This window comes from Gossypium hirsutum, chromosome A02, assembly GCF_007990345.1.
Source record: "Gossypium hirsutum isolate 1008001.06 chromosome A02, Gossypium_hirsutum_v2.1, whole genome shotgun sequence".
NCBI lineage: Eukaryota > Viridiplantae > Streptophyta > Magnoliopsida > Malvales > Malvaceae > Gossypium > Gossypium hirsutum.
Window position 1 is genome coordinate 65,515,507 of NC_053425.1, and position 25,942 is coordinate 65,541,448.

At 33.1% G+C, this 25,942-nt stretch overlaps 1 protein-coding gene across 11 annotated transcripts; it reads right to left on the reverse strand.

Moving 5' to 3' along the window:
* Nucleotides 1-16,241: 16,241 nt before the first annotated feature.
* LOC107951955 (protein SET DOMAIN GROUP 40) lies at nucleotides 16,242-24,205 on the reverse strand. Of its 11 annotated transcripts, none has more exons than XR_005906186.1 (5): nucleotides 23,923-24,189; nucleotides 23,688-23,819; nucleotides 23,431-23,571; nucleotides 22,085-22,150; nucleotides 20,166-20,383 (listed from the first exon to the last, which is right to left on the reverse strand). XR_005906186.1 is itself a non-coding variant. In XM_016887146.2 (5 exons), exons 1-4 carry the CDS (start codon nucleotides 23,973-23,975, stop codon nucleotides 22,085-22,087), a joined length of 396 nt encoding a protein of 131 aa, XP_016742635.1. In that variant the 5' UTR covers nucleotides 23,976-24,189; the 3' UTR covers nucleotides 20,166-20,383. The 11 variants fall into 11 exon arrangements, 3 of the variants coding, with proteins under 3 accessions (XP_016742633.1, XP_016742635.1, XP_016742637.1); XR_001698697.2 differs by having other exon boundaries at nucleotides 22,990-23,571; XR_001698693.2 differs by lacking the exon at nucleotides 22,085-22,150 and adding an exon at nucleotides 22,990-23,228 and having other exon boundaries at nucleotides 23,688-23,823.
* Between the last annotated feature and the right edge of the window lie 1,737 nt (nucleotides 24,206-25,942).

The window sequence follows — 25,942 nt, forward strand, 5'->3', positions numbered from 1 at the left end:
CACAGCAGTTCAATTCCAAATTCCACTTCCCTTTCCGGAGGTAACCCAGACAGTTCCTCGGGAAATACATTCAAAAATTCCCTCATTGTACGAATACTTTCAACTAAAGGATCAACAATGATTGCATCTCGGATATAAGCCAAGAATGCTTCACTCCTTTTTCACACCATCTTTTCTACTACTAAAGCAGAGACTACATTAGACAGATAATTTTAATGTTCCCCTACCATAATAACTTCTTTCCCAGACTCAGTCACTAAAGTCACCCTCTTCAATGCATAACCTAATCGAACTTGATGCTTAACCAACCATTTCATCCCCAAAATCAAATTGAATTAATTGAAGGGAAGCTCCATCAAATCGATAAGAAATACCTCTTATTGAACCTCTAAAAGGAATTTTTTTATAAACTTTATTCACAAGTATGGAGGATCCTAAGGGACTAACTATAGTTACAATGTGTTTGGTTTCCTCTAATCCAATTCCCAATTTTACAGCCACATTACAATCAACATAAGAATGGGTAGATCTTATATCAATCAAAGCAAAATAGGGTATCGAGTAAATAGTAAAGGTACCTATTATGATGTCAGCCACATCTCTATCCTCTCGTTGCCTAGCCGCATAAACCAAGGCAGGTTGTCTTGCCTTAGCTTGATTCGTACCTCGAGCTGGTGCTCTCTGACCCTGATTACCATTCCCATTTTGATTCTAATTATGGCCCCTCTAAACACCCTGATTACCTATATGATTTTGACCCTAAGCTGGGTCTTGATTCTGAGTCAAAGCTTGTACCTGATCCTGACGGTAAGGATAATCCCTAATCTTACGCTCCATCGAACCACATACCAAACAAGTACCCATCCTACTCTAACTCTCGCCCAGATGGTGCCTCTGAAAATATTGGAAAACCCGATTCGAAAATACTGGAAAACCTGAATCTACCCTTCTCTAGGGTCCACTGCTTCCTTATTTTGCGTTAGTCTAGCCTCTCTAGCCCATTTTTACAGGTCGTATATTTGGGCCAATAAGGCTCGTTTCTCTTTTGGGCTGATCTTTGTTCCCTTTCTTCTCGCGCTCCACGTGCTTAATCTCTTCAATAACCTTAGTCTTCTCGACCAAAGCCTTAAACACAAGCTCTTGGTGCGAAGCTACCTAAACCTTGATGTCATACCTGAGACCTCTTAAAAATGAAAACTCTTTTCCTACTTAGACACCATATACTAGGAGCATCACGGCTCAACCTTGGAAATTCCGCCTCATACTAAAAAATTATCTTCTCTTCCTATTTAAGCTCAATAAATTCCAAACGACGAGCCTCCACATAACGAGGGCTCACAAGCTTACTCTAAACGGCATATTGAAAATAAGTCCAATTAATTTTATCTGGGATTGTCCCTCTAATCACTGATTGCCACCATCGATAAGCACCTCCATGGCCTTCGCTGCAACCACTTGTACCTCTTTCGCGAGTACTTCCGGTGCTTAAAATCAATTCGCGTTTTATCTTTATTAGCAGTTTTATGTAGATCAATTTATAGTTAAAGTTGTTTATTAACAGGTATCTTATGGAATAACAGTATTAGTATTTAAGAGTTTGTTTTCGCGGTACGTAGTGTCTATCGATTTTACTACAGTTTCAGTATACGCTACCGAAGAGTTTGTAGTACTACCTACAGTAATCTCAGTAATCCTACCTATTGTAATTTCAGTCAAAAATCAAAATACAGTTTCAGAGAGAACTTACAGGATCAGCACGAAGACTCGGTGTACCACACATTCAGTAAAACCTTTCAAAAATACTTCAATTATTTAAAACTGTTCTTTCCAAAATTCCAATTTTAAAAGTAACCCAAATCCACAGCCGAGTTTTGTAATCGGGCTCTGATACCACTAAATGTAACACCCTAAATTCGACCTGGATGTTGTGGCCACATCTGGCGATGTCACATTGAAGTGTTTTTAGTAAGACATGATATCGTTTGAAAAGCCCAATGTTTATTTAGCCTATTTGTATGATCTAGAAAATAATTTTAAAACTTGCGTCACTATCGAAAAGTATTTACTTTAAAACGTTATTAATTCCAAAATCTCGTTTATCGCGAAAGCTTCTGAAACAGTTTTGCGTATTTGTGGTATTTTGGTAAATCATGAATATCTTTTGTAAACCCGCATCTTACCACTAGCAGGTATAAATCATAATAAAATAATAAAAGCCCAAATTAAAGAATAAAACTTAAAGAGGCCTTTTACATAAAAATACACAAATAAAACTACTTATAAGTTAAAAGATAAATTCGGAAGCGTAAGTTGTTGTGTGTCCACCTCCAAGTCCCTATCAGCACTGATCTGCCTAAGGATTACCTGTACAGTTAAAACGGTTGGGTAAGTTTACAAAAACTCAATGTGTAATCCCAATCATAAACAAACAGTGAACAACACAATTTGGGCCTAAGCCCATATCAATAACAGTTCAATATCAGTTAGCGCTTTGGCCCATTTCAGTAACAATAGCAGTGGCAGTAATTAGTGCAGTAACCACATCAGTGCATTAACAGTAATCAGTGCAGAATGCAAACAGAAAATCTTACCCACCCATCCTCTACACTCCACTCCGTCCAGCCCTACACTCTATGTCGGGATAAAATCGACCTACCTATCCCTACACTCAAAATGTAGCACCGGTTGCGGCACTAATCAGCATTGCAGCAAAGCTGCCAGTAATATGAATGGTAAAGCCATCAGTAGGTCCACAATCGTCTTGTGCGACCCATGCAACCCTAGGTCTACAGTCGTATTTTGTGACCCGTGGGACCGTATCAGTACAATACACTTCCTCCAATATATATATATCCCATCCCCATGCAATGCATCATGCATCGTGTCATAATATCTTACATGGATGCAACATACATATAACATGGCATGATCAAATACAATCATGCACATCGTAGAGCAAATCAGTCATTTTACCTTACAGGGGTTTATAATCATTTTACCCTACAGGGGTATTACAGTCATTTTACCATATTGGGGTATTACAGTCATTTTACTCTATGAGGGTAAAATCATACAGTCATTTTACCCTATGAGGTAAAATCATTATTTTATCACATAAGGGCAATATCACCATTTTATCACATAAGGGTTCAGGTATGCTTTCCGACCCAACAGAAGGTCTACAGTTGCCTTGACCGACTCATGTAACCTTAACATTCCTAACAGTGTAAATGGGCCCAAGGCCCATTATCCGGCCCAAGTAGGCCCACATGCCCGTGTGGCCGATCAAGCCCAAAAATTACCACGGCCATGCGAACTACACAGACTAGTCCAGTAATTACCATATATTGTGGCATTTTCTGTGTGGAGCCGACAAGCCCATTGGGCCCACACGACCCATTTTGGCCCATCGTGGCCCAGAAAGACCTAAACTCATGAAATAACTCATGGCAGCCTCTACGTTCTAACACCCATGATTTACACGTTTGGGGTACCACACGAGCGAGCGCCTGCTTGTGTAGAGTCAACAATTCGTTATTTTAGTTTTTGCCGTTTTACAATTATAGGTAGTATGGTTACACACCTGATTACGGAATGTACGAAAAAGACCACGAGTACTTCACCCTAATTAAATCAATTGCCTATGACTTGCTTACTGAAGCTATTTGCAAGAGGTTGATAAATAGGCCATAGGGTTCTATGCAATCCAACCAATGATTATCAATCATCAATCAAATAATAGTTGAACAAGACGAACAGTCGCTTACCGAAAACGCAAAGTCTAGATTTAGGAGGGAAGAACAATCAGCTCTTACCCACACAAGTCGAGAGTACAGACAGAATGATAGAGGCACCCCCAATATCAGAGAACACTTATAAAAGCTAAAAATAGAGTGGGGAGAGGTATATACAGTAACGGTTAAAGTATTAAGATGGAAGAATGACCAGAGGAGAGGAGAAGAATGAGGTATTCGGAAAGTGAACAAAAGGGAAGAAAAGAGTCAGTTAGCAACAATTGTGGGGTCTAAGAGATAGAGATGGGAGTAGTCAGCCAAAAGCATCAACGCAAGAAATGGTGATTGAAGGAAACTAAATGAGGGTGAAAAAAATAATGGCATTCGGTTAAGGGCAAGAAGAAGAACATGAGAGGAAACAATTTGCTACCAGAGTAGGGAAGAAGAGAAGTCGATCAAAACTAGGCTCTATAAAGAGAGCAACCTAAAACATACCCGAAATGCAAAATACCTGAGTGGTCAACAATGTTCGGTCTCAACAACAAAGTTTCTAGCACAAAATCGGTACCCCTGGAATGAAGTCCCAAAATGCAAAAAAGAAACAGAATTTCCCCAAACTAACAATTTTGAGGGAAAAGCTAACTTAGCTGAAATTTTGTGTACCTCCTATCCAATTTCGGCACAACACCACTTTTCTTCAAATCCCACTTCTTCCTCCCTTTAATTCTCTCCTCATATCTCTCCTCAACTCCCTCCTACAATCCCTCCATGACCACTAGCACACTTCACATGCCACTTACCACCAGGCTAGCAAGCTTTTTATGACATGTTATCCCCACAATTATTTAAAAGCCTATTGCTCAGAGACAATGCTTATTCCTTCAAAAATAGCACCTGCTTAGGGTTGAGCCTAAGACTTCTCAGGCGCTTCCTAGAACACACAACCACTGAGCCAAACACTCAATTGTGTCACTTCCTTGCACAATTAAATATTTATGAGCAGCTTCCCAACTACTTCCACGCTCAAGACCTAATACTTCTAGGCCCAAATTTGGGGTATTATAGGATCGTTCTCAACATGTCATCATTAATATTCCCATTTTCCATATTCCCACCCTCAGTAGTAGGTTCACTATTAACCTCATTCTGTTCATTATCCTGTTGTGGCCCTAATGATGCAGCTGACTCAACTGGAGCCCTCAGAGGTCACCTCCTACAGCCCTTCCTATCACGAGTTATCATTCCACATGCGCTCATTTCTATGTTTTATGAATCTACAATTTTCAAGTAAGAGCTTTTAGTACTTTGTTTAGTCTTTTACGCACTCACATTTTATAATTCTTTCATTAAAGTTTTATGCAATAGTCTCTATACTCTTACTAAAGTTTCATTATTATTTCAATGGAATTAGCATCGGACCTTTAGATTTCGTCATTCCTTGTAAAATGTACTTTCAAAATTTTGTGATTTGTTTTTCTCAAAGATACCCTTTTTCATGTATGCATGCATGCCGACCCATTTTGAAAAGGTTTGAAAATTCAGTCTAAGGTTTTGAACCTAGACTCTGATACCACTAAATTTAACCTCCCAAACCTAGCCTAGACATCACTATCAAATCGTAAAGGCCACATTAGTCACCTTAGTGTCGGACCTACTCTAACGACAATTGAAAACCTTCAAGTACTATCTTTTATAAAATCGTGGTTTCTATTGTTAACTTTGGAAAACGTCCCTTTACTTAGTCCAACTATGCTTTAGTCAAATTAGCGAATTAGGTGAATTTTTATAAAACCTAATTGTCAGCATTGCTTTAAAAGAATCATTTTGAATACCTGCTTAGCAGTAGAAAAATATCATTACTATTCAAATTATTAACTTAGCCATGTACCATGCATAGTCCAATTTCAAAATGCAAGATCTGTAAAACTAATCCAAGTATGAGTGTCATGCATGCATGCTAATCCCAAAAACACAAATAGTCCTAAAACATAGTTTTAAATAACTTACAATCCAAAAATTGAATAATAAAAATAATGAGAAAATAAACCAAAAATAAAATTAAAGTAAAATAATATGTCAAAATTGAGTCCGAAGTCTGTCGTACGTCCGCATGCCAATTTTGATCCTAAGTTTGAGAAGTTAAGGTAATAGGGTGAGCTTAACAAGCTCAGTGTAAGACTAAACAAACATGCCCTAAGCATTTATTCAAGTAATTTTATAGAGAAACTGTAACACCCCTTAACCCTAACCCGTCGCTAAAATAGGGTTACGAGGCATTATTAGAATTAAACACTAATAATGAACAACACCGAGTCATGAATCTATATTTCAATTTAAAATTTCTTAAATTCCACCTTTAAGTCCCTAATATAGACCTACGAGGCCCAAAATATACTTAGGAAGTGTTTTGGGATTAAACCAGAAACTTTGGAAACTTTCCCTTAAGAATAGAGGCACACGCCCGTGTGGCCTGAGACATGCCCGTGTGCCTTGGAACTTGACCGTGTGGCCTGCCCGTGGGTAGATCTGACTTACTCACACCGCCGTAGGACTAATCTGTGGGCAAGTCTGACTTTGCCACACGGCTTGGGCACATGCCCATGTGACTTGGCCATGTGAAAACATGATTTTTCACCATTTGTAAGCTATTTTCACATACTAAACACACCTAATTCATGCCTAAAAACATTTACTTATAAATCTTGATCAAATAACATTCATCAAACATTTCAAACTTAGCAAATTTTCATTCATTCATTTCATTACCTCTTAAGGATTATGCACCACATTTACATTCAAAATATAAAACATTTACAGTGACAAACACCAAACCTAGTACATGCCACATTTCTAAAAGATAGATGCATCACCGAAATTGAGCTGAGGTCGGGATTGACTCGGATGCTTGACTGAACTTCAACTTTACCGAACCTGCGCATGGGAAACAACCGTACGCTGAGTATTGGAAATACTCAGTGGTATTATCATAATTCAAATTATAACAACAATAAAATATCATAACAGTCATAAATAATTAGCAAATCATACATACAAATCATATATATAAATTCATGCCAAACTATCATATTTCCATTATATCATTTCCAATGATAGATCCAATAAATCATCAATGAGATTTCAAATAACTCAAGAACCTTTGATTCATCTCTCAACCTTATATAATTATTCAATTCACATTTCAAATATAAACACTTCATGAACCTTTGGTTCATGCCATCAATCTCTTTACAAATTTATCTCACATTCCATCTTACAATATCACTTTCTCATTTCATTCGATAGCTCAATTAATCAAATTCATTTGATTTTATTATTTCACTTATTTTCCCCTATTAACATGACTCGGACTTTGGCGGATACACGGATCCAACCAAACACACAAGAATGGCACCCAGTGCCTCATCGGATAGTTCAAAGCAAATAAGTGACGACCAATGTCTCATTGGCTAAGCCTAAGCAAAGTGGCGACCAACACCTCATCGAATCTATCCTAAGCAATAATGACACACCAAGTTTCTTATCGACTCGAAGTTGAAGTATTCTGAACCTTTCCAATCCTATGGCATGCCAACTATATCCACTAAGCCCGACTAGTTAATAGGGTATCAGATTACTTCATCTATTTCTGTCAATTCACATCAATTGCACTTTGACCACATTTTCTCACATATTTCTCAATTCAAATTCATATGCATAACAACATTACTCAATTCAATCATACAATTCAATTTCACATACAAATATTTATTCATCAAATAAATTTAATTCACATTCAGCTTAAATATCAATATTTACCCCTCACACTCAAATTCCATACACATATATTAAAATTAGACATTTAATAAGAAATAACTTGAATTATGATAATACAACCTGATATTTTTCTCTAGGTATTCCTCGATCACTTTTTCCTTTCCCTTCGCATTCGACGTCTCGGTTTTCTTGTTTGCTACGAAAATTAGCATAAGTACAATTAATTAATAACACACATATTTTATATAAAGTAATAACTTTTCATGCAACTTTTACCTAAATCCCAAATTTGTCCTAACTATTTTCATCTTCTTCCTTTTTACAATTCATATCATGTTCTTATTCAATTTCCATCTAAACTTCAATATAACTATCAAATTTTCATAATTTTTCCATAATTTAGAATTTCTTCCAATTTAATCCCTAAAATTCAAAACTTATAGGCTAGTTTACAAAAATAGTCCTTTAATCAATTTTAATCAAAAATTCTATCAATTTTATCCCTAATTTCATCATTTATTCAACATAAGCCCTACTCAAAAGTCTATCAACTTTCAATATTTCCACACAAATTCAATAGTACTTCACTCTAAGACTCCAAAAACATCAAAATCACAAAGAAAGGGACTTAATTGACTTACCAATTTAACTTCCAAGCTTTCAAACCCTAATTTCTCCTTTTTTCTTTTCTTTTCTTTTCTTCTTTCTTTCCCCAATTTTCATGACTTTCTCTATAACATTTCTATTCTATTTTATTATTATTATTTTTTATGATTTGTTTATTATTACTTTCATTTACTAAATTAATAATTAATAAAATATCTAATTAATACAAATAAAAATATTACATGTGTATTCATACACACATGTACACATGTATTAATCCCACACCATACATTTGTCACAATTTGTAAATAATAATAATAATAATTGTAAATAATAAGTAAATATCTTTTACTTAATTTATAAGTAAATATATATATAACATACATTTGTACTAATAATTTAAATACACATTTATTTATTCTCTATCTTACACGTCACTAATTTGGTTTAATTACTAATTTAGTCCCTTGTCATTTTTCTCTATTTTAAAATTAATCTTTTACGTTCTGTTCAATTTAGTTATTTTTAATAATTACTTCTAATTAAACTAAATTCACCTAATCAAAATCTAATTCAACCCATAACTAACTTCGTAAATATTTTTAATAAATATTTACGGACTCGTTTTCCTAAGACGGAGGCCCTAAATTCACTTTTTCGATGTCCGTGAAATATGGGTCGTTACAGAAACCCATAATAGATTCAAACATTATCAATAACAATTTAAATGCACATGTGAGATCCTACCTATACCATCTGCTACACAGCACGAGTTCCCTAGAACCCATCTGCCAAACTCCAACAATTGTGAGCATAGTTCTATGTGGTAAAACCACTAAAAATCAATAATGCAAAAATCTACCAAATATCAAATAGTGCGATACAAACGCCAATAACATATAATATGTGGTAAAATTGCCAATCCTTTGGTTCTCCAAATGCAGTGCACTGACTACGAATATATGCGAACTTAATATGTTGTCGGTACTCCACGTAACACATCCGTCAACCACAAAATATCCCAACCTAATGCATATGCAATATATGTTACACAAAATCATACATATTCATATTTCAATACTTTTCACATTTATTTCACATGTTCAACATGTCCTCAATAATCACATACTTTTGGTAAAAGGAAATAGTGTTCCAACTTTCAAATTACCATTAAGATGGTATCTATCCAATATCATTCAATTTCACGTACTTTATGAATTTCATTATGCATAAATAGCAACCTCATGAATATACATCATAACAAATATTTCATGCATTTGAATCATGCATAAACCTAATTCTCAATAATTCATACCGTTCAATCAAACATTCTCATATCACACAATACAATAATGAATAACTATCTCAATACACATTCATACTGTCAAACTAACAGTTTTACTAACACATCAATCTTTTAAGGCTTGAAACGTATTTGGTTTGGCAACTCACAAAACTAAAATTTTGGATATTAAGTCAATCCAATCAACAAGCTAATTTATTAAATATAACTTGACATTTATCATTATCAAACAAATTTACGAGTTTAGGACCCACACCTTGTAACATCCGACCCGATCACTAGATCTGGGTATGGGGGTCACAACTGAATCATTTTTCTACATATTTAGAAGTCACTAACTTTTGAAATCAGATTGTTTTACCTATTTATTTAAAAACATATACAACAAGGATTATAAAATTTAAAATAAAAGTTTATTGTCTTAACTCTAGACTCTAAAGAAACTATTTGGTTACAACGTTTTTGCCCCTTTGGCGAAATCTTTAAAGGTATCCCCTTTCCTATGTGCATGACACTTGTTAATGGAGCTCCTGTTATAGTATGCCCAAAGACCAATCATGAGATGATTGAATTGCATAATTATTTTACCTTATTTATTAATATAAGACATTGTCATTATTATTTCAGATATGAAAATTTAGGTTTTTAACTTGCAAGATTACCCAAGTAATTAAAAGAAAAAGAGGTATTATACAAGCTAATAGAGATGGGCGGCAATGGCACTTTCTTGGCAAGGTTGGAGCTGATCTTGGAGATCCAAGATTTTAGTTTTGGGACTATTCTAATTGAAGAAAAATTGCAGCAAGGTAGGGATGAAGATGATGCTCAATCTTGAAGACAAAAGAAAGAAAAATCAATAGTGATTGGTGGTGATAGATCTGATGGTAATAATGGCGGGAGAAAGAGAAAAAAAAGAAAAAAAAGATCAAGAGAGGGAGAGGAGGATAGGGACGACCAAGGTAGGAGAGAAGAGATCTAGAGGCTAATTATTTAGAGTAAAAATTGTATTTATACCTAGGTTTACTAGGCTTGGATGACAACACCTTAAAAAAACAAGGGAAATTTGCAAAAAATAATTTATTTTGCAAGAGATGAGACTTGAACTTGGGACCTCCAACTAACTTTCATGCTTCCACATTCAATAACCAACCATTAGGCCAATTCCTTATTTTTGATATATTTCTAAATTTTTATTGACCTAAATTTTGGGATGTTACACAAGTATTATTGTGGGCCTGGACAACAATAATGCATTGAGACTAATGTGTAGTTGATTGATGACAAAAAGTTGTCATTAACAAAGAGTTGTCAAAATCAATACATGAGTATGTGTCAGAGAATAACATATTGGACTGAACTGCTATGAGTATGTTTATTGGATTATATTGTAATAGTCACAATATACTGATAGTGATAACTATGTATCCTTAGACTTGAGATCATCATTGTCCCAACATTGTGAGTCGTATATTTTGATATAGTCAAACGTCTACTGTAATAGGTTGTACTATAAAGATTGATGTTAGATATACCACAATCCATGTAGTGGGATATGGTTTATCACGATATGATTTATCCCTTCTACATAATGGTAGCAATATCTTAGCCTTCTAGATGGAGTGAGACTAGAAATGCATGGCCATGCTCAAATAAGTTGATATGAGATATCACACTTATTTTTTTATTATTGTAACACCTATAACCCATCTCCGTTGCTAGATTAGAGTTACGGAGTATTATTGTACAATTCAGAAGAATCCATATCATATTGCATCAAGTTTACCAAAATAATCAACAAAAATTTCATAAATAAATCAGATTTGAGCAAACATACATTTATGGGCCTTAAATCGAGCCTACGAGGCCTTAAAAATAATTTAGGCACATTCAGGGGTCAATTTGAAACAAAATAGGAGATTTGGGGCCAAAGTGAAAATTTTCAAAATTAGGGTCACACAGCTATGTGACAGAGCCTAGACTGTGTACCTTTCAAATAATTTCACACGGCCATGTCATGTGTTAGCCCTGTAGCACTTGAAATACCCTCACACAGTTTTTTCGTAGACTATGTGCCAGACCGTGTTCAATTTTATGTTGGGTTACACAATCATGTCGCAGGTCATGTGCCAGCCTGTGTGAAACCTGCACCAAAAACGTTCAGGGAACACGCCCGTGTGGGTTGCCTGTGTGTTACACACGAATGTGTGATAGCCTGTGTTCAAGGCTGTGTGTGTTCAAATTGAGCAAGATCATCCTCATTTTCCATCCAATTGCATAGGTACCTAACCCAATTCATAACACATCATCACAAGACCTCAAAACACACCAAGAGCAACCCAAGCATGCCAAATATATCCACCCAAGACCTAACCAAAACATCATATACAAGTCATATTATAAGCATTTAACCTTTCACTACAGTAACTATTGTTTACAAGAATAGCATACACCATTTAACCTATCTCAACCTTATCAAACCATACCTAACATGACATATACTATTCATTCTCACACACTTATGCTTAAGTTAGAGTTTAACAAGCATACAGATAAGGTTACCATTCCACGACATCAAACATACCAAACCACCATACAAAGTTATAAAACATTACAAGCATATTCATTTGCCTATTACATTCCATATAAGCCAAGTTGTTTACAAATCTACCAAAGAGTTCCTTGGAATAGTATGATTCTTCGAGTTGGTCCGATCTCCTAATTTCTACAAAATGTATCTACAAGCAATAAGACAAATAACACGAGTAAGCTTTCATAAAGCTTAGTAAGTTCATTGTTTAAACGATTAAGCTTTTCAAATTAAACATAATAATTCAAATAACAAGATTATTAAACCGAGTTCCTGTCAACAAGGTTCTTAACAGAATTCTTATCAATCATAGCGCTGTTGGAACATCGGTGCCTCCAAGGCGCAACGAAAAAATAAAATAATTAAAGATATTCTGGTGATCCAAACCTTGGATCCATGTGTAAGGAACGTATCGGGGTGATAAAAGGTTTCAAAATTACCGAAACTTTAATCTGAGTAGACTGAGCTACTATCGAACAAAGCCGCAACCTTTTCGATGTCGGCCTCTACGTAGTCCACCCAGTTGACAATGAATGGTAGAAAAATCTCAGAAACTATTTTAGTGATTTTTATGCTTGACGGCTGCTAGACCCTTTAGCATAGTTTCGGGCTTATTTATATATTATCTCTTTAGGGTTTTTACCCTTGCCATATATAACACCCTTTTACTTGGTATATCTTTTTAATGAATATTAATTTATTAAAATTAATCTGAACATAATAGTCATCATTAAAATAAATATAATAATGTTTAACCAAAAATTATAATTACATTAATTATAATAAAGATTTCGGTAAACTATATTTATTTAAACTTATATACGAACCAAATTCAGTACTACTAAAATTATGTTCTGATTATGTGTACAACATCTTTGTACGTATAGTATGTTCAACAATTTGATTGCCGAATTAAATTAATTCTATAATTAATTTAATTCATCTGACAATCAGAATACAATACCAACTATGTTTTACTCTGTTCATTTCAACCATAGGGTGTGACCCTATAGGTTCTTGTAACGTTAGCAGTAATATTAGAATGATTCTAATGTTACAAACAATGAGTGGCATCTAGCAATGCATCATTGCTACCTAAGTTACGAGAAGTCATGATTCGACATAACCTTTTGTGATTAACCTTTCATGCATTAATCCTTAAGTCCTATATCTTTGGAATGGACACAAGTCATGGAATAGTCACACTTGCATAGTTCATCCCATGTTTCTTGATACCTTAAGTGAACTATGATACACAAATAAGTATGACATCTCATATCAACTTATTTGAGCATGGCCATGCATTTCTAGTCTCACTCAATCAAGTGGCCTAAGATATTACTCCCATTATGTAGGAGGGACTTATCCTATATTGATCAACCATATCCCTCTACATAGATTGTGGTATATTCAACATCAGTCTTTATAGAACAACCAGTTACGATGTTCATTTGACTATATCAAAATATACAACTCACGATGTTGGGATAATGATGATCTCAAGTATGAGGATCATATACATATTAATCACTATGAGTAATGTTGTGACAATTAAATAATAATCCAAGAAACATACTCATAGCAGGTCAGTCCAATATGTTGTTCTCTAACACACATATTCATGCATTGATTTTGACACTCCATATCAATGACAACTCTTTATCATCAATCAACTACATGTTAGTCTTAATGCATTATTGTTGTCCTAGCCAACAGTAATACTTGACTAAGGATCTTTTAAGAATAATCATATTATTCTCAGGACATTATTATAAAACAGTTTATTTATGTACAGAGAAAAGAAACTAAAATAATAATGGCAACGCCTTATATCAATAAACATGATAAATCAAGTATGTTATTACAACCATCTCGTGATTGATCTTTGGGCATACTCTTACAAGCGCACAATGGTAAGTAATGCTAGTACAATAATTCAAATCATAGTCCATATTACTATCGTTTCAACTTTCCGAAAACACTTATACTTGGATAATTCTTATCATTAAAATGCCACATGATAAATGATCATAACCAAGTCATCATTCTAATAATATCTCATTTTGGTAATCGAAAGGGTATCACACATTCAAGTTAACTTTAGAACTTTGACTGGCTCACGATGCTGATCACACAAGTTGTAGAGAATCCGCAACACATGTAGGGTCTCAAGCCATCGCTACGGCCCATATTTGTAAAAATAATTGTAATTTCATGAATTCCATCATAAAAGAATTCAATCATAAAAGAATTGTTTGGGACCCTATTACGGCCCATATTTACTATTATTTCACATCAAGTCCTCACAATTTTATCACTTTAACATTTTAGTCCTTTTTAACGTTAAAATAATAAAAAACTACTTTACAAAATGGTCTTATCTAGCAACCAAACTCAATAATCTTTCATAAAATTTCAAGAATATACTAAATCCATCAATGGCATAATCCAAAATATTTGACAATTGTACAAATTAGTCCTTGGATTAGCTAGATTAAGCTAATATGAGCTCAGAAACATAAAAATTATTAAAACCGGGCAAGGTTTACTTTCCCAATCAAGGAACACTAGATGACTGAAGCTTGCTTCCCCCTTGGCAATGGAGTTTTAGTTTTTAGATGAAATAAATAAAGATGATAATTCCTTTTAAATTTTGTTATTCTTTAATTTTAACTTACCTTTTTACCTATTTACAAAATTGTCCTTTAAAAATAATTGAAATTTCTTGAATTCCATCACTTATACTGTCCACTAATACCTCAATGGTAAATTTATCATTCAATGAGGGTTTAATTGCACAGTGGGTCTTTCAATTATATTAAATTTCATCTAAACAAACTTAATTTCAATTTAACCCCAAACTAATTAGGACTAAATGAGAAAATAGCCCAAACGTTAGTGGATTTAATCATGTCACCACTGCTTGGACTTTTTCTACCATGGTTTAATCACCATTTTAGTCCTTTGAGTATTTTAAATCTATAGCATTCCTTTTAGTATTTTAAATCTATAGCATTTAACTTTTGTATCTTTTACAATTTAATCCTTTTACCTTAAATAAGCAATTAATCATAAAAATTACCGGACCAAACTTCAATTCACCTATAATATAACTTTGTAAATATTTAAGAAAAATATTTCTAGCCTTAATTACAAAAACAAGGCCCCAATGCCTCATTTTCAGCAACCACTTGACTTTTGGACTAAACCACTTATACTAATCATTAATTTAATTAATTAAAATTCATCCAATCAAGATTCAATATAAAATTATTATTGACTTGTATAAGTTAAATATTAATTATACGAACTTACTCTTCGAATTTGTGGTCCCAAAATTACTATTTCTGATAACACTGAAAATGAGCTGTTACAATTGTTGTCTACTCAAAAAAATCAAGAAATATGAGATTAGACTATACAAGTGTAACACCCCGTAACCGTGCCCTACGTCGGGTCAGAATATGAGGCATTACCTGACTTAAACTGATGCATATAGACATTTTCGTAATACCAAAATATGGTCAAATTAAAACTTTTTCAATTCTACTTATAAACTTCTTAATGAGAGCTTAGAGGCTCAAAAAATTCATTGGAACCCATTCGGAATCAATCCGGATCCTTAAACAAACTCTGAAAAATAACACTTAACGCAAGGCACACGCCCGTACGACATTTCAACACGGTCATGCTATTAGCCCATGTGGATCACAAGGCCTAAGCAAAATAGGGACACGCCCGTGTCTCTTGTACGTGTGGAATTAATTCTAAATGCATACCTACAGGGACCTTCACACGGCCTGGCACACGCTCGTGTCCCTGGCCCGTGTCCTTCACATGGCCATAACACGCCCGTGTCCTAGCTCGTGTGCAAAAACCTGAACATTCTATTTCTGACATCAGCAATCTTTAAAGGCCACACGGCCAAGGCACACGCCCGTGTGCTAGGCCGTGCCCTTCACACGGCTGAGACACATGGCCGTGTCTCTGCCCGTGTGTTTACTACCATGCATACTGACTCAAAATGTTTACGTGCAGGGGACACAGGCCGTACCACACGCCCATAGGGCAGACTGTGTGTCACACACGGCCTAGACAAATGCCCGTGTGCCTGCCCGTGTGGACAAAATAAGGCTATTTGCCAAACCTCTTTGCCACCCTTACGAACACTTATTTAAATAAGATCAATCCAAATTTAAAACCAACATAATGAACATAACCAACACAGCCATAACCATTAGAAATTACATTATTTCATTTAATATTAATTAACATTAGTCAACATTAATGGCCTATACAAAATGAGTATCAAATCACATATAAGCGAATACATTATGGTGACTTGAAAAAACACTAAACAAAAGGCTCGAGTCCCTATACATGCCAATAAACAAAATAATTAAACCAACTATACCAAGGTCTTGAGTGATAGTGTGATCGAAGCTTCTGGCATCACTGGATCCTCGATGTTAGCTTGGCGGCACTATAAGGGAAGAAAAGAAAGGATGGTAAGCATGGAAGCTTAGTAAGTACATATATGCAAATAAAGGGAAATTAAAAGAAAGTCATATTCGGCAAATGGTAACTCAGCATGCGTAAAAGATATAAATGATTTAGCATCCCTATCTTATTCTTCCTTTCATTCATGTATGCTTGATTCATCTCATTTTTTCTCAGGTCCAATTCATGAGTTCGGTATACATACCTCACCAAAGTTTTCACCAACTAAATCTGCGAATTACCCGTTGAACTCTTGGAAGACATGTGGATACAGGGGAAATTTGTATCTAAGTGCCATCTAAGTAGTCGAAGCTACCTCGTGCTAGGAAATGTTCACATTTGAGCTACTCACAGGCCTTTTTATCAAATCGAGACCTGGATCCCATAGCTATCATGTAACATTTGCTTATTGAGCCGCTCACGGGTCTGTACACCAAATCAGTACCCGGACCCCGGTTACATATAACATTCATCTCATGAACTCAGACTCAACTCATGAGTTTAGACACATAAATTTTTATGGCATACCCCTTTTTTATCCTATGTTAATTCTAATGTCCAACGGGATTTCATAACTAACCGAATAGCATCGTACTTTCTCACAACGTACTTTACTCACACTTCATGTCATTCATTCATTCATTCATATCAATAAATAGACTTTAGATACAAATCATAATAAGTCAATTTAAACATGTATAGTATCAACATATTTCAAAGCAATCTTCAATAACACATTATTTACATGTCAACTTACCTCGATACAAAATGATGAAGATGAGCTTAATCCTCGTAAACTTTGTTCTTACCCTGATCAAGACTCGAATCATGTTTCTCTTTATCTAAATAAATAAAATTTGTTTATTTCATCGGCACATCAATTTATACATTCAAAATTTCATAATTGGACAAAATGACTATTTTACCCCTAGACGTTCATAAAATGACCATTTTAACCCTATGCTCGAAAATCAATTTTTATTGAATTTCTTCGTATCCTAAGCCTAGCTGAACCCTTTTTACTCTTATAGAAACTCCAAATACCCACTATTTCACACATTATTCAACAAGCTTCCAATTTATGCAAGGTAGTCCCTATTTGGGTTTTCATGAGAAAACTCTTCACAAAAGTTATTTATTACACATCTACTACTCATATTTTCCCATAAAATTTTAGAAAACTACACATATGTTTTCATGGAAAAACCCTAAGCTTTCCACTATTTTGCAAGATAGTCCCCTCATTTGAAAGCTTATGTTTCAAGGGTCTTAAAAATGTAAAAATCATTAACAAAGAACATAAAAATCACTTACTTGCAAGAGGATAACCTAGCTGAAATTCCAAAGTTTCAAAAACTCCTCCTTTGCTGGTATTTTCGGTCAAGAAGGAAGGAAGAAAATGAAAAAGATGAAGCTAAGCTCTTAGGGTATTTTTTTATCACCTAATATGACATCACTTTACCAAATGTTGACTTTTCAACATCCATATCTCCTATGGCCAGCCAAGCTTGCATTTTAGGGTCTATTTTCCCTTTAAAGACCCCTAAATCTTATTCTCTATCTATTTGACAGCTTTTGCTATCAATTTAAGACTTTTTCACTTTATGCAATTTAGTCCTTTTTCAGAATTAATCTCACAAATGATAAAATTACACCACCAAACTTTTCATGCACTCATAAAATCACGCATTCGCAACAAAATAATAGTAAAATAATTTATTCAACACCGAGTTTGTGGTCTTGAGACCACTATTTTGACAAGCCCCAAGATCGGGCTGTTACAACAATGGTGACTATTCCATACTTGTGTCCAATCTAGATATTAAGGATAGAAGGATATAATACATGAAAAGATTATCACAGAAAGGTTATGTCGAATTACGACTTCTTGTAACTTTGGTAGCAATGATGCATTGCAAGATGCCACTCATTGCTTGTATTATTAGAAATGTTCTAATATTACTACTAACGTTACAAGAACCTAAAGGGTTACACCGTATGGTTAAAACAAACAAAATCAAAATAGATTTGGTATTGCGTTTAGCTTTCACATGAATTAAATTAATTATTGAATTAAATTAATTTGATAGTTAAATTTTAAACGAATTAAATATACAAGCTTGTTGTACACAAATTAAGAACATAGTTAAGATTAATAGATGAATTTGATTCTTATAAAATTTAACGTAATATCTTTTACCGAAGTTATTATAATAATTTATTATTTTGATTTCGGTCAAACATTGAAAAATGGTAGTTATAATTCTTTTTGGAAATAATATAACGTTTTTTTAATACTTTCCATATGGTATAGTTCTTTTTGGAAAGAGTATAACGTGTTTGATGCTGTCCATATGTTCTTTATAAGATTTGATTCCATTTTCACTATATGACACCAAAATCTCGAATTAGAGTAAGTGTGTTTTAAAAAAAATTAACAAAAAGGTCTAGCAACCGTCTTTGAAATCTCTCTGAAATTGTTCAAAACGTTTTTCTGTTCGTGGTTGACTAGGTGTACTACGTAGAGGCCAGAACCTTTTCGTTGCGGCTTGGAATCGACATTGAATCAGCAACATCCTCTTATCATTTTTCAGTTAAAAAGGTACATCCTCAACCCTATTCCAAACTGTTTCATTCCTCGTACATGGATCCATGGCTGTGGATCACAGGAATATTTTTCCACTACACCACGGGGCGTACTGGCAGTTATAATAGTGGAATCAGAGCCACTTGTATGATATAGATATAGGATTAAATTGATTGGTTAATGCCATTCTATGAGATACATGCTATTTCATATGTTTAATCGATATGTTTTTATGAATATATGATATCTGTTAATTTCTATTAAGAATGTGCTTATTAAATCTATTAAACATATGTGAGTATGTGTTCTTCTCAATCGATGATTAAGTGCTAATCGTTGATTTTGAAGCCTATTGGATCTTGTATAAGTGTTAACGAATCTATTTTGGGGCAGTAGGGGTTTTTATCATTCAAAGTTAATTTTTAACTTTTTAATTACATTTCAAAAAGGAACAAAAGTTGTTCCAGTAAGAAGCATCTCAGATCAAACTTTTTTAAAAAATATTATTCTATTTTTATAAAATTTATCAAACAATAACAATTTTCCATAGAGATTTGAGTGCAGTTTTTAAAATTTCATTGGGGTCTGTCGCTTACAGCACCGATGTACAAAACCCCTATAAGGGGTATCGCCCACTAACCCCTATGGTAGCCCACATTAATTGAAGGGACAATTTAGTAATTCACATTAACAAGCCGTTAAATAAAACATATCATATATTGTATTCTATGTTCGTTATGCACAGTGTTTGGAAATGCATGGTTATAGCCCGATAGCCCATTTAATTTATTAATTGCAAAGGTTGTAATTTTATAAATACAGCCTGCGTGCACTACAGCAAAATTGACTTTTAGCGTCCTTTTTTTAGGCTTTTAGTGGCGCTTTTAAGTGCCGCTAAAACTATTTGCGGCATTTTGACAAGCGCCGCAAAAAACGCCGCTAAAGTTTGCGACATTTATCTAAAAAAATGCCGCTAAAGGTCATAAAATTTAAAAAATATAAAATATTATAAAAGTCATGAAAAATATAAAAAAATTAAAATTCATTATCAAAATATTGAGAAGAAGAATAATATCTATGATATAAATATATATCCCACCAAATAGAAAGTTTATCAATATCAATCAAACAAAATACCGCACTTATCATACTACACCAGAAATCTAACAAAATACAAATAGAACAAAATAATGATAGAATGCACACTTTAAGATTAGAAATTAGCTCAAACAAGTCGTCACTATGCATGAATTCAGCTAATCCTAAACCATGCATCTAACAAAAACTCAAACCTGAGAAAAAAGAAACAAAAGTTAATGAATGACACATATAATGTCAAATTAATAATAAAATATGCAATTAACAAGTCAACATTAACGCCACATATAACATCAAATTGCACAACTTAATATACTCAATACATTAGCATAAATAACATCACATTGAACAATGAATTTAACACATTCGAATAGATCAATTTTAAGCTCACTAATGGTTAATTTAGCATGTGAACAGCATATAAATGTTTTGCATTTACAGCATGGTTTAATCAACTTTAAGCAGGAAATTAAATGCTGCAATTTTCCAGCATTCAAAATCATATATGGACAACATTCAACTTCAAGCAGGAAACAAAAATCAAAACTACCATTTTTTTCAGACACCTATTTTTTTCTTAATTTAGGTTCTCTTATTTAGTAAATCATAATAAACAACATAAACAACAAAAAAGTAACTTACAGACCACATCAATAAATTTCAAACACATATATTCTAGGATTCAATTATTCAAAGATTTGCAAGAAAATGTTGTTAAATCAAAGGGAAATAAACAATCGAAAAAAAATAAAACACATAACAGGCAATAAACTACAAAAAAAAATGACAACATCCAAAGATTTAAAAAAGACAAATATAAAAAGTGTTTCATAAGGCTGTACACTGAAAAGTATAAAAAAAACACTAAAAAAAGAAAAAAAAAGCATAAATCGGATGGATTATAGAATGAGTTATGCTTTGTGGATAAGTGATCTTCAAAACCAAACCAAAAATAATTTTAATTGATTAAAAAAATGCACTTAAATAGATTTGATTGTTTTTATTTTTATTAATAAAGTCAATATTATCTGGTTTATTTCATATTTATTGTTATTTAAAAAAATTATATAATATTTATAAATATTAAATATAAAATATTAATCAATAATATAAAATACTTTTTAATAAGCCTTGCAAATACAATCTATCACTAAACAATTTCAAAATGAACAAGTAAAAAAAGTATTCCATAAATTAAACAATAAGATCATCCCATACTATCCATAATTCGAAAAATTTAAAAATATGCCTTAAATCCTTCTACTATTAAAAAATTTAGAATTTAGTCCATATATTTTTCCGAATTCAAAATTTAAGTCCAACTATTAACGTTGTTTTAAAATCTAAAAAATAGATAAACTAAATTCTTGAAAATAAAAGTATAGGGAGTAAATTTCAAAATTTAAAAGCGTACATGGACTTATGACATATTTTAATCTTCTACAAATCAAAAATAAAGAATAAAATATTTAACTTTAAATCTAAAATTATATTTTAAAATTCATTTTTTTTATCTACCGATATACCATACTTCGGTCGGTAAAGGCGAAATCAATCAGTAAGCACTCATATAATTAGTACCAACTGTATTTTATACCGGAATAACATTGACTACATTAAAAAATTCTGAATAACATTGACTACATTAAAAAATTGCTGAAATCCAGACTCAATCTTAAAGTCACGCAAATAATAGTGGCTAGTTGATTAATAAATTTGACTATTATGTAGGATGGACCCAAATAATTAAGGAGATCAAAAAAATATCATTTATGTTGTTTAATTAATAATAATAAATTTAATATGCAAAAGGAAATGAAGACATAAAGTAAGAAATGCAGTTCCCTTTTCATGAATGTTAAGACAATGAGAGAACAGTGCAGGAGATAACAAACCTAGTTGGCATAACTGTTACCCATGTTTGCCCAAGCATACACATAGTTTGGCTTCAAATCTAGTGCCTAAAGATCCAGACATAGACCAAAAGACTAAATTCAATAGTGCTGAAAATATGGCCACCACAGGCAAAGGGAAGTTTATCATCAAATAATTTTAAATGGACAATCTCAGTAATAGAGGCTAAACAAATCAAACTGCACATGCAAGATCTGAATGCATTAAAAAAGGCATTTTGGAAGAGATGATCAAGGGCATATGTAAATTGAGGAAGTGCATAATCAAATCATCTAAATCAACCAATAGCTTCAACAAATCAAATAACTAATTACATGGAGCTGAATAGAAGAGCTAGTTTGTCTTCTAAGGTCCAACTAGGTGCAACATGTTATTTGGAGCATCTTTTTAGCAGCCTAAGGTTACAAAGATGGAGCAAGTAAATAATTCAACCCTATAAGAGAGATGTATAACACACCAATGCATCACTTTACCATTGAAAGATAAGAAAGAAGAGAAATAGAGGAAAAGATGATGCAACCCATATGAGTTTGGCACACAGAAGATCGACATGTTGTGTTATCACATGTTTCTTTGATTAACACCAGAATATAACAATAACATTTCCAAAATGTAATGTTAGGGATAAGCTTCTAGTAATCTTAAGGAAAATTATATCCTGTCACCATATGTAAAACTCTAAGTCCAAAATATAATCACTGCAGTCATGGAAATCATATGCAAAAAGACACTCTTGTAATCACAGTATTCACAACATAAGCAAACTATCCCACAGTAACATTAGAGGAAGCGGCTTACACTCAAACCAAGATTGAAATATCAAGGCATTATTCCAAAAGAAAAAAACTAACCAAAAAAACAAAGAATTATACCCTAGTGTACTTACATATGCATAATACAAAGAATTAGCAAGCTCCGGTGGCGCAAGAGTACCATACTTTGGGTGATGACGTAACCATCCATACAGATACTTTAAAGCAGCAGTCTATTCCAATTCTGAACTTTTCAAATAGTATTATTTGTTTGACACTCAAAATTTTAATCTCATATTACTAAGAAATGTTTGCATAAATAACATATATTTCCGGAAGTCTGCAGTATTTTGTCCCGAGCAATAATCTGAACCTTTATCAAAGCAATAATATGTAGGAAAATGTTAAGTAGAGACACGAGAAGATAAATTAGGAACCCATGTATGCTTGTTTATCCAGATATTTATCCATACGCATGCGTGTGAAATGTGCATAACAGTCTAAGTTGAAGTTGTCCAACATAAATAAAAACCGAAAAAGAAACACCCAGAGAAGAATAAACACTGTGAACTTACAGTCCCAGTAGCCCAAATCCAAGCCTTGAAAGTGAGAAGTGGAGGCTTAAGCTTAAGTTCCTTCATGCGAGTGAAGGCTTGTTCCCACTCGTATTTAGCTTTTGTGACAGCTTTCTGAGCAGCCCAAATGGCATAATCCACCTAAGAACGAGATAAATAGCAAGGTTAGAAAGAAAAAAAAGAAAAAAAGAACTACAAGTGAAGCAAATGTGAGAAAGCAAAAGCAAAAGCAAAAGAGGTAAAATAAGAGACAGAACTTGCAAGGCTTGCGTTTCAAGTTCACCGAAAGCGGCAAGTATGGAATAACTACGAGGTAAGTGCAGAAAATAAGGGTGCCATGGAGAAGCCTTTCCTTTATTGATTTCATATACCAAACAAACAGTGAATACCTGCCTTGCAAATGAAAATAGGCAAATTGCTTTAGTCCAGTCATTGTGTTTGGTTGAAACGTAGATTAAAACATATATCAAATACTGAAACACAAAAGCAAACCTGGGTAGAAGAGTGAGAAGGATGGGCTTTGAGTGCAAGAGACAAAGTTTCATCTCTTGAAAGAAGAGAGTCAGTTATGATTAAGGCAGATTTTGGAACTTTAAAAAGCAACTCTCCTCTGCTAATCGGTCGGAGAGCAGCCACACCTCTTCCTCCGACGTCGGGGAAGCAAGAGACATCCAGATAATGGAGACGCTACTGTTGGAGAGTTTCTTTATTGAAAAGGGCAACGGAGGGGTGAGATTGGGGGTGTTTTGAGGATACTGATCGGGCATGAGAAAAAGAAAACATTTTAGAAAGGAAAACGATCCCGTTTAAGTTAAACAATTATGTTTTTTTGCGACGTTTTTTAATAAACGACGCTAATCCCTTAAATCTCCAATTAAATTTTACTTAAAACATATCATATTTATAAATATTTAACGTAAATTTACTTAAATCTGATGATATTGTTTTAATTTTTTTATAAATATATACATGTTATTTTCATTTGATATTTATTAATTTTTTAAATATAAACAAGTTAAATATTTTTAATTATTATTTTTTTCTATTAGTTATTGAATTATATGTAAGTTGTGGATTTAGTCATTTTACTTTAATTTTTTTATTTTTAGTCATTGTAATTTTGAAATTTTGAAATTGTAGTATTAATTAAATGGTAGCTATTAAATTCATTAAGTTTTGCTATTTCTAAAATCTAATGTAACAAACATATTACTCACAAAAAGCCAGTTACAGATTTAATGGTTGTCATTTGTGTCAAAATTAAAATTTCAAAATTCGAAAAGTATAGGGACCAAGAATGATCTAATCGGATAACATAAACTCAACCTACAACTTTACGCAGAATTTAACCAAACATATATAATTGCTATCATTTAAGTGATCATGACTAAAATTTTAAATTTTGAAAAGTACAAAAGATAAAATAGATTGATTTGAAAAATACAGGGACTAAAACTAATCAAATTAAAATATAAGGACTAAATTTTAAGTTTAAATTTCACTTAAATAAATTAAGTGTAGAGGAATTAATTTGAATTGAATTATTTTTAATATATCAAAATATTTTTAGATTAAATCTTAAACCATTTAATATATATATAATTTATCTATTATCTCTTCAATAATTTAAACTATAATCATAAGTTTAATATATTCAAATTAATATTATCTCTTTTTACAATTATATAAGAAATCGTTTAATATATAAATTAAAAAATACTAATTAATCTAAACCCTAAACATCTTAACCCCTATCCCATAAACACTAAACACTAAACCCTTAACCCTTAACTCCAAACCCTTACACCTTAAACTCCAACCCTAAATCTTAAACCCTAAACCATAATCTCTAAACCATAATTCATCTTAAACCTTCAAATACTAATTAACTCCTAAATCTTAAACCATAAACCATATATCTTAAACCATAAACCTTAAACTATAATGATAATTAATTCAATATTTTAAATTCAATACTATCTCTTTTTACGATTATATAAGAAAATATTTAATATATTGTATAACCATAATTTTTAATAATTATTGTTTTAGGGGTTATAGATTAGTGTTTATGATTTTTTTAGGGTTTAGGGTTTTAGGGGTTATATGACTTTTAGCAATGTTTTAGCAAAAGCACCGCTAATGCTCTGGTTTTTAGCGGCGTTTTACAGAAAGCGCCGCTAATGCTCTAGTTTTTAGCGGAGTTTTACCGAAAGCGCCGCTAATGCTCTAGTTTTTAGTAGCGTTTTACTGAAAGCACTCTAATGCTCTGGTTTTTAGCAGCATTTTGCCGAAAACGCCTCTATTGCTCTATTTTTAGCGGCGTTTTAGCAAAAAACGCCGCTATTGCTATGTTTTTAGGGTCATTTTACTAAAAACGCCGCTATTGCTCTGTATTTTACAATTTTTGCTGCGTTTTTTGCTAAAACGCCGCTAAAGCCCTATTTTCCTATAGTGGTGTCATGCCTTTCTATATTGCTCTTGCATTTCTCTTCTCATCTTACTCCCTTGT